Source organism: Rhinichthys klamathensis, unplaced genomic scaffold, assembly GCF_029890125.1.
Source record: "Rhinichthys klamathensis goyatoka isolate OS25496 unplaced genomic scaffold, OSU_Roscu_1.1 h1tg000331l_1, whole genome shotgun sequence".
Lineage (NCBI taxonomy): Eukaryota > Metazoa > Chordata > Actinopteri > Cypriniformes > Leuciscidae > Rhinichthys > Rhinichthys klamathensis.
The window spans coordinates 829,521-840,085 of record NW_026606846.1 but is presented as its reverse complement, the minus strand read 5'-3'; the positions used below and the strand labels follow the sequence as shown (position 1 = coordinate 840,085).

The following is a 10,565-nucleotide window of genomic DNA, read 5'->3' as shown; positions in this document are numbered from 1 at the left end:
GAGACACAGAATCACTTTCACAGACCTTCACCTGGACTGTTCCTGCTGGAGGAATGACCTGCCCAACTCAACCTGAGCTGACGAGGCTTTAGCCATCTTCAAGAAACGGCTGAAAACACATATATTTCATCAACACTTGACCCATTAATACTCACACTTACTATTCTATATTACCATACATTACGAGCTCATGAAGGGGAACACACATCTCAGGAAAGGAGACATATTAAACACAACTGCAGAGGTTTATTAAGAATATTAGTAGCAATCATTCAAAATGAAAAAAGATGCTAAAAACAGGAATGAACAAGATACAATAATCCTCAAATCATCTCCATCACACACAACAGAGAGACGATTATACAGTCTGAGTCTGTCCATTACTGTATTTAATATTATATTTACAGCAGTTTACATATGAAGCACAAGAAAATGACTTTCAGCACTGTAGGCAAATATATCCATAAAACCCATATAAATGAAAATAAATCTGACCTTTTATTTGTAAAAAATATTTTAATCTAAATAAGTGATCAGAGTTTTTTCCCCTGTTTAACGAGAAGAATAAACCAATGAACAATCCTCTGAGTTTCTGCTATTGTAAATATTGCTGCAGATTCTGAACTCATCCGTGTTTTATTGTAATATTGTGGGCATCTCTATTTCCTCCGGGCGCTTCGAGTCCTTCCTCCCTGCAAAATAAAAGCATTGCCTGACCTCTCGTATGTGTTTCTCATGATTGCAGATGTTCAGATCAGATGAGTGTGAATCTTCAGATTGTGTACGGCTCAAACTCACCAGCTCTTCTTGCACAGATGATCTGAAGAAGAATCACAGTAGGAGCAGCAAACACTGCGATCTCAACAATACTCACAATCACTGCAGGAAACATGAGAGGAAGAAGAGAAACTGGACATGACTGAAGTCAAGGGTCTTCATCTATCAACAGTTCTTGATGAAGCATTTACAGACTGACTGATAGTGTAATGTTATAAAGCTGTCAGTATAAATGAACGTGTCGTACCTCTGTATAATAATCCAGCAGTTTCTGATGCTGGATCAGCTGGATCTGTGGATCACGTCTGTTAGTTCAGTTCAACACATAATGCCACATATACACAACATCATCATCACATAATACTGGAGCTTCACACAGCGGCGATTCGAGGATTTAAACACTTTAGTTTAGGATCTAATTCTCACTATTAACTAGTGGCTTATTAACATGCATATTACTAGAATTATAGTGAACATAAAGCCCGCCTACTTTCATTTGATTGGTCGTCTAAAATATTCCGACATTGACGAGCAGTGACAGACCAATGAGGCTCAGATGAACACACACACACACACACACAGCTGCTGCCGGCTTCATGTTTTAAAGGGGACTGAAGCGATCACGAATTAGTGTACAGTTAATCACAAATGTTTTAGGGGGGCTAGGCAGAAGTTTACCCATACACAAATGCCATATGTTTTCATATATGTGGTCCACGGTTAAATATACTGAAATATATTTTTAAAATATATTTGAAAAATGCTAATAACATAAAGCTTAAATTGTTCTTCGTGTAAATATGTGTACATATGTGAAAATATATTCGTGCCTTATATCATGTGAAGTTTTTAATCAGTGTGTTTTTGCAATATGTGGCCCACTTTTGTATTATGGCCTATAACTGCTTTCATATTCTCACTCCATTTACGTTAAGCCTACTATCCACTTAAAAACAAATAAGATTCAGGACATTTGATCTTTTGCGAGTCAGGAGTTGGAATTGCAAGTATTGAAAATGATCAGGATAGTGTATATTAGCATTAGTTAGCATTTATATAGTGAATTTAGATTATTTTGTGTGACCTAGGTAGTTAATTAGCATAGTTGTTAGTGTAATATTGTTAGAAGCATAGTTAGTTAGTAGCATAGTATTGCATCAGTTAGGATAGCTTCAGGTTAGTGTGTATTTTTAGCATTAGCTGTGTTTAGCACAGTGGTTAGGATGGGACGCAGGTGTAGTGTTGCTGGCTGCTCTTCTCGCGCTGAAAAGCGACGCGTGCCGAACAACACAAACAACTGTTCCTGACACGTTCTTACATGTAATTGATACACTTCTGTTGAATGTTTTGTTTACAGAAATGGTTTAGTGTCTTTGAAAAAGTCCATTAGCATCTTAGCCGTTAGGCTAACTATAAGAGGCAGGCTAACTATAGACTTGATGAGCTCTTATTTAGAAAAGTTTGTTCTTTGAATCAAATCCTATGTGTAAATGAGAGGTTTTTTTACAGTTTTGTAAGGTTGTGCTGGTAACTTGTCAATGGATGAATGGTAAGCTAATTAATATAATCCTACACGGACTCCAGCGCCGCAGCGGCGTCTTGATGTGAGTGAGCATATATGTATAATCACAAGTTATGTTCCTTCCTATTAGGCTAAAGTTAACCCTCTGGGGTCGACAAACGCGCCGGCGGGTTTTGCTGGATGTTTTCACATAGCAGCAAAATAGACTTAAAAAACTCCGTCATTTATGGTCCTGCAGACTTCAGAAATATGAAAAACTAAACTCTGAAATGTCTTCTTTTTTATGTGTCCACTTGAAATCGAAACAAAACATTGTGCTTTTGTAAAATAAAGAAAATATACCGGGTGTGCTTTCTGGCTCTCCGTCTCCGTGAACTTTTTTTCTGGAGCACGTCTCTAAACTTAAACAAAACTCAGCGAATACTAGTCACACACGCATGAGCAACATATCTTTATAATCATTTACGTCTCTGCTATTAAATTGTCTAATTCAAAATGAAAACAAATATTCTATGTTTATGTAATCTGTATGAAAATATAGAGATGTCAGTCGTTCTCATGGCAACTCATTATTGCTAATTTTGAACATTTTCCTTGTATTGTCTTTGTCTTGAACTATTTATGACATTTGTGTCGTTTAATAAAAAAAAGGTAATTATTTATTCATCCACGTCTCTTGTCCTATCACTTGGGAAAACTCTGTGCAGCCTATTTATTAGGTTGGTATTCCTGGGTTGAGAATTCAAGGTGGCGTAGTCATTACACTAGATCTTTAGTAATTCCTCTTCTCGCCACATAAACTACAGAGACGTGCGCTATTGAAACGCGGGTAATGGTTGTAATGGGTAGTGGTACTACATTCCCAACTAAATGAGAGGTTTTTACAGTTCTATATCACCATTATTATTTATATATATAAATGATATGTTTATCTCTGTAAAGCTGCTTTGAAACAATCTACATTGTTAAAAGCGCTATATAAATGAGGATGATATATAGAATTTATTTTCTTTAGTAGTTATTTTAAGAAGGCACATTACCAATATTCTGTAACAGACTTTTCATGTTCCTAGATTCTTGCTGATGGCCGTGCAGAAAGTAAGTAAAACCTCACAGCCGTTCAAAAGTTGAGTAGGCAAGATTAGAAATATTTGTGAAAGATGTCTCTTATGCCCACCACGGCTGCATTTATATAAACATACACTAAAACAGTACAATTACAGTACTTCTTCAGTAGTACTATTTTAATATTTTAAAAAGTAATTCATTCTTGTGATCTTCATAGCGTGTTTTTGCATTTTCACGTGGACGCAAAAAAAAAACAGCCAACAAACATGATCAGGTGATATAGTTTTCAGCATCATAAAGTAGAATAATACACTAATCTTATCCCTGACCAAAAGTTATTATTTGTTATTAATAAACTATATTCACCAACAATACTTTCTAGCCACAGATCAGATATTCTGAATTTCGATTTTTCGAATCTCGTCTCAATGTCCACACTATCCTTCCTCAACAGTGTGTGAGATTAAAATAAGTGTCCCAAAGCGTAGTGTGTTGAAGAGTGTGCCAAAAGTCCCCGCATGGTCTAGTTTTCCCGGTGTGTTTTCGACCCGTACTCACTATAACGGCTGATATTACCCACAACCCATTGCGCTTTGGAGGAGGATTCGGATCAGAACTACAAACACGAGTAAAAAGTGTTCAACAAAAACTACAAAACATGGCGGATATGCGCGACCGACGGTGAGAGGTTTAGATAAAGGTTTGAGTGACTCATCAAAGTTTAACCTGCTAAAAATATATTTATTTCATGTTATTCGTGTTATATTTCATCTGCAATAACAATGTGGACTTTTATAAAGATCCTTTTGGCCATTAACTTTTAAATGCATCATTCTGCATTAATATGAGGAGAGTCTCCGCATGACAGACCCGCGACTGCAGATCAACGCTTCTGCATTTCTCTACGATACAGAAGGAAATGACATGTGGAGGATTTTATCTTTGATAAGATGATTGACAGGTCAGTTTGTGTGACCGGATGCGTGTATAATCAGCTCCATTAACGAATTGGCGAGTAGACGAATTGAGTGTTAGAGTAAAAAATAAGTGAAGTCGGCCATTTTCTCTTCAGGTTCATCTGAGCTGTTAAAGTGAACAGCAGGACAAACTTTCTCCGGTCAGACAGAAACAAAATGTTGGCAGAGATAACTATTTTTCTATTACTATACTATCTATATCTATAACTATTTTAAGATCAAACATATTACTGTAGAAAATATATTTAAATCAGTTTACTTCATATTGAGGTCATAAGACACCCAGGCTTGACGAATAACTGAAGTTTTATAAGTTACACTTGTTGCTGAGCTCATTACGACTGTATGGCTTATTTTGTGTTTCTCTCTTTGTTTGTGTATTTGTTTTGTTTACTTTTACATGTATGTTTTGTGATAATTTTGTGACTGGACTAGCAGTATTTTATGTGTGTTTGGTGTTGTTCATGTCTCTACAGTGAATGCACTGCATGGATGAGCTCAACATATCGTCTTCATCTGATGCTTTCTGGGAGAATCGAGTGAAAGAACCGGAGTGTGATATGAACACACGACTCTCACTGTTTATACTGAACATGTCATAGAATATGCATAAGTGCGCTAATTACACACACCATAAAAGTCCATGAAATGAAACTAAAACAACAACTCAATGTGACAATCATCCTGTAGAATATGACCGTCATATGTTGATGAGTGAACACTGAAGATAACTCTAGCATTACGCACTGAAAAGCACTGATGTGAGAAAGACAGTGATGATGTACCTTTAGAAACGTGTGTGTTTATAGTTGAGGGATCCTGAGAGTGTGTGATGTGGACTGGATTCACTGCTGTCGTTGAATCAGCTTGAGCTGTGAAGATCAATGTTAGTTCAGATGATTAATACTGTACAATATGACCATCATATTCTAACTTTGATCATCACATCACATAAAGAGTGAACAGTTGGACTGTAACTTCACTGCAGTTCATTAGTTTGAAGCAATGCTTTGAGTTCCTCTTCTGTGAGAGTCAGAGAAGCTTTTGTTCCCTCAGTTTGTTCTGGTTCAGTGATACTGATAGACCTCAGTGTTCCTGACATTATGAGGCTCTTCTAACACTGTTTTCTCACCTGAATACTTGACAGTGTATCTGACTGAGGTCTGGAGTTGCTTTCTCTGAGTAACCTGACATCTCCACTCTCTGTTGGCATCTTCATTCAGGAGTGTTGTAGTCAGAGTGATGATGATACAGCGATCTGGAGATGATGATGATGATGATGATGATGATATCTGATATCTGGAGTCTGTCTTCAGATCAACACCAGCCTGATTCACCCACAACAGCTCAACTCCCTCATAACGGACCCAATAATAACAGGAGTGTCCATATGAATACAACTGACAGGAGAGAGTCACAGAGCGGCCTGGACTGATCTCAGTCTGTGAGGATGAAGATGATGATGATGATGATGATGATGATGAAGATGAAGACACTGAAACTGAACACAAGACACAAATCACAGACTCTTCAATCATCATCTGAGTTTAAAGGGAGAATCTGCCCTTTTTAAATTGACCACATAATCATAAACTCACCATGAAGAACATGCAGAGAAACATGTACAGTTCGTTGTTGTTCTCCATTCACATATTGACTGCAGGTGTAATATCCATAATCTTCTTCTGTGACGTTCTTGATGTTCAGAGAGCAGTCAGACTCCAGACTCAGTCTCTCATGTCTCTCTGTGTCTTTATTTTTTATCCCTCCAGTAATCAGTTCAACTCCTCCTGAATGTCTGAATCTGTTATAGTAGGTCCATGAAGTTGATTTGCAGTCAGAAAGATCATTATTACAGGACAGAGAGACATTTACACCAGAACTGATGAACACATCCTCCACTCCACTGGTGCCTGAAACACAGTATATCTCAGTCATCATTATGATAAAAACAGAAGTTAAATCATGATATTTTCCTCACTGTTGCTCTCGACTGCATCTGAGAGTGTTAAAGCTCTGTTGTAAAGCCCCAGTTTCGGCTGCTCTGAGTTCGATCGCTCTTTGAGTTGTAAGTTGATGCGAGCGCGGATACATGGAGTTACTGGAGCAGTTTTGCTTCTAGACGGCGAGGATGTGGACCATCAGTGCTTTTTCTCCCGTAAGTCTGATAAACATCAAGGGAATTACTCGACAGTTGAAAAGGAAACTTTGGCGTTGTTGTTTTTCTTGCAGTTCTGTGAAGTTTCCTTAGGCTCTTCCATCCGGCCCACTATTGTCTATAGCGATCACAACTCCCTTGTTTTACTTTCCCGTATGTATAATGCTAATCAACGGCTGATGCGTTGGGCTTTATTTGTACAGAGTTATAACCTTGAAAAACAATACCTGTTCCGTTTTCATTTATTTGTCTTTTATTTGGTTATTTCTTATAAGCTTTGTTAGTGTGTTATGATTATCATGTGAAACCAAATTACTCTGCCGTCCTATTCCCTTTATTATTGAGTATTAGAGAGCGGTAACGCTGGATAGAGGAAAAGGGAAGTTATGTCACGTGACGTACATCGGACACACTTAGTTCTCATTTATTTAGTTTAGAGTTTAGGTTTAGGGGCAGAGATGGGCACAAATACATCAAAAAGTATTTAATTAAAATGAAAGTAATTTGTAATTTGAAAATACAAAATACAAACAAACTGTAGAGTCTTGTGTAGTGTGAGAGTAAGTGTGGAGTTAGATACATGTCAGAGTAGAGAATATCGGAATATCATCGTTTAGTGCAGAAGATGCACTTTTAACGTACATGTTGCCACATACTCTCATAATAAAAGATCATTACGCCTATAACACTTATTTGTATAATATTACACAAAAACTAGTTAACGCTGCTGTGAGGAGGTTTCTAATACCCCGTCTGTGACAAAGTTGACATCTTTCTCTCTTCCGACTGCCATTATCAATCTATCTATTTTTTTTTACTCTTTTTGAAAGTTGTGAAAACACTGTTGTGGCGTTTTTCTTTTGCTATTTGAGAAAATGGGAACACAAAAAATATATTTAATGTAGTCTCTCATTCACTGCTATAAAAGTTTACCCAACTATGACGCCTTCGACTTCTGAGAAACCCGGAAATGTGAACAGGGTCAATAGGATGTGTCAGATCAAGTGATAAAAGTGCATCTATCCATCATAAAGTGCATCTGTCCATCATAAAAGTGCATCTATCCATCATAAAAGTGCATCTATCCATCATAAAAGTGCATCTATCCATCATAAAAGTGCATCTATCCATCATAAAAGTGCATCTGTCCATCATAAAAGTGCATCCATACTAGGGCTGTGCTCAGAATATCGATACGACGATACATCGTCATGAACTCCTGACGATGCGCGTATCGATACAGCAACTGCTGTATCGATACTGTCGTGCTTTTGAATGTAGCCAATTCAGGGCTCGAATTTCAGCGCGGGATTGCGAGTATTACGCATTATTCTAACCATTCCCGCAGGTCTCCCACTTATAATGATTAATCCATACAGGTTATAACATCGAATTAGTCATTTTAAAACATTCTGCAAGACACAATTTCACAAACAGCAGTGTTCAGCTGTGCGGCGTCTTCTGTCTCTGTCTCTCAAAATGGGTTGCTCAAGGCAAGCGTCAAACGCGCTGAAGGCGGCGATACACTCTCGCTTTCGGGAGTTGGGACATGACGGAATATTCACTTGCATATTCGGGCCAGTATTGCATTGACACTTAAGTTTACCATTCGCTCGTCTTTTTAAGTCTTACCACGCAAAACATTTAAGCGATTTTAAACTATTCAGTGCTCGCACGCTCTCTGAGAGATGGTTTTCTCTGCATGCATACATAGAGGAAAGCCGCCTCACAAACAGCCTGTGAGTAACAAAAGTTCTTTTTCACGGATTATATCGCTTTTACGGACAAAAACAAGCAAAATTATGTCAAAAATGTCAGTCTTGGTGAGTATCCAACACAGTCGGTTAATGCATGTGACAGTATAATGAACACAGGATCCGTGCACTAGCTCTTAAAGTGACGGCAGCCATGTGTGTCTGTCATTAATATTGTCGTCAAAACAACAAAAGATAGCTTTAATTATAAGGAATCTGGATTTATAGCCAATGTATTTAATTTAGTCAGGACTAAAATACTACCCAATGTTATTTTACATTTAATTACTTTTAAGTTTCTGTAGTATTTCTGAATACTAGTGCTAGACCTATTCAAAAACTTTTCTCTTTATTGGTAGGCTATCTTTATTCTATTGTATTTATTTGTTTAAAATGATTTCAACGTAATGTAAAGAAATCACTTTGTTTGGTGCACATTCCAACACTTATTTAATTGAACTCTCATTGTTTTTTAATGACAAAAACTAAATAGCTTTTCAGTTATCACAACTGTTATAACACTGTTTATTCAATAAAGATATTATGTCTTAGATAGATAGTGCATCTATCCATCATAAAAGTGCATCTATCCATCATAAAAGTGCATCTATCCATCATAAAAGTGCATCTGTCCATCATAAAAGTGCATCTGTCCATCATAAAAGTGCATCTGTCCATCATAAAAGTGCATCTGTCCATCATAAAAGTGCATCTGTCCGTCATAAAAGTGCATCTGTCCATCATAAAAGTGCATCTGTCCATCATAAAAGTGCATCTGTCCATCATAAAAGTGCATCTGTCCATCATAAAAGTGCATCTGTCCATCATAAAAGTGCATCTGTTCATCATCTGTTGAAGACTTTTCTTTCTACATTTTTCTTTTGTATTAGGTAGGGTTAGTTGAAACGAGTGAGAAAGATCCTTTTTGTCTTATTCTTTTCTTTGTGTTGGCACCGTCCAGTTTTCCCTTTTTCCTCCCCAGATCGCTTCATTTTTCTTCTTTCTTATCATTGCACATAATACATTTGTTCCCCTGTTCTCCTGCTGTTTCTCAGTGGTCTTATTCACCCTCTCAGTATTTTAATGGTAACAATTGCTTAAGGGAGGCCTAATGTTCCCCTTCTAATTCCCTAGACTTTTAAAATCCGTGAAGGGTCGTAACACTCACTTAAAGCAAACACACACTCTCCAGAATAAACTATTAGTGTTTATCAGAGAGCTGTTCAAATCACTGACACACTCTTAATATGAAGATCATTCTTCATCATCAGATGTTTGAGTGACACTATGTCCAGTATCAGGAATAATACAGCATGATCTGTGTGTATCAATACACAACTCTGAGATCACAACGTGAATGTGTGCAAGAATAAACTGAGCATGTTCAAATGAACTCTTTCCAGACTAATTCCACTAAATGTGTTTAGAGAAAATACAGATTTCTTTACCTGTGAGAAGTGAAGAGAGAACGATCAGTCCCAGCAGACACAGATCACACTTATCAGCCATTTCTGTTTCTGTCCGTCTTCCTCTTCTTTATATATAGTTACAGCTCCTCCCCTAAACATCATCATCTCTTCCTCTTCATTATATATAGTTACAGCTCCTCCTTTAAACATCATCAGCTCCTCCTCTTCATTATATATAGTTACAGCTCCTCATTTAAACATCATCAGCTCCTCTTCATTATATATAGTTACAGCTCCTCCTCTAAACATCATCAGCTCCTCCTCTTCATTATATATAGTTACAGCTCCTCCTTTAGACATCATCAGCTCTTCCTCTTCATTATATATAGTTACAGCTCCACCTTTAAACATCATCAGCTCTTCCTCTTCATTATATATAGTTATAGCTCCTCCTCTAAACATCATCAGCTCTTCCTCTTCATTATATATAGTTACAGCTCCTCCTTTAAACATCATCAGCTCCTCCTCTTCATTATATATAGTTACAGCTCCTCATTTAAACATCATCAGCTCCTCTTCTTCATTATATATAGTTACAGCTCCTCCTCTAAACATCATCAGCTCCTCCTCTTCATTATACACTCACCGGCCACTTTATTAGGTACACCATGCTAGTAACGGGTTGGACCCCCTTTTGCCTTCAGAACTGCCTCAATTCTTCGTGGCATAGATTCAACAAGGTGCTGGAAGCATTCCTCAGGGAGTTTGGTCCATATTGACATGATGGCATCACACAGTTGCCGCAGATTTGTCGGCTGCACATCCATGATGCGAACCTCCCGTTCCACCACATCCCAAAGATGCTCTATTGGGTTGAGATCTGGTGACTGTGGAGGCCAT

The 10,565-nt window shown here is 37.6% G+C and overlaps 1 protein-coding gene across 1 annotated transcript; it reads right to left on the bottom strand.

Moving 5' to 3' along the window:
• Window positions 1-588: 588 nt before the first annotated feature.
• Window positions 589-9,808, bottom strand: LOC130105995 (uncharacterized). Its single transcript, XM_056272197.1, has 7 exons — window positions 9,705-9,808; window positions 5,943-6,257; window positions 5,477-5,839; window positions 5,130-5,216; window positions 1,025-1,063; window positions 799-879; window positions 589-692 (listed from the first exon to the last, which is right to left on the bottom strand). The coding sequence occupies exons 1-7, from the start codon at window positions 9,763-9,765 to the stop codon at window positions 637-639; spliced, it is 1,002 nt and encodes a 333-aa protein (XP_056128172.1). The 5' UTR covers window positions 9,766-9,808; the 3' UTR covers window positions 589-636.
• Window positions 9,809-10,565: the final 757 nt, after the last annotated feature.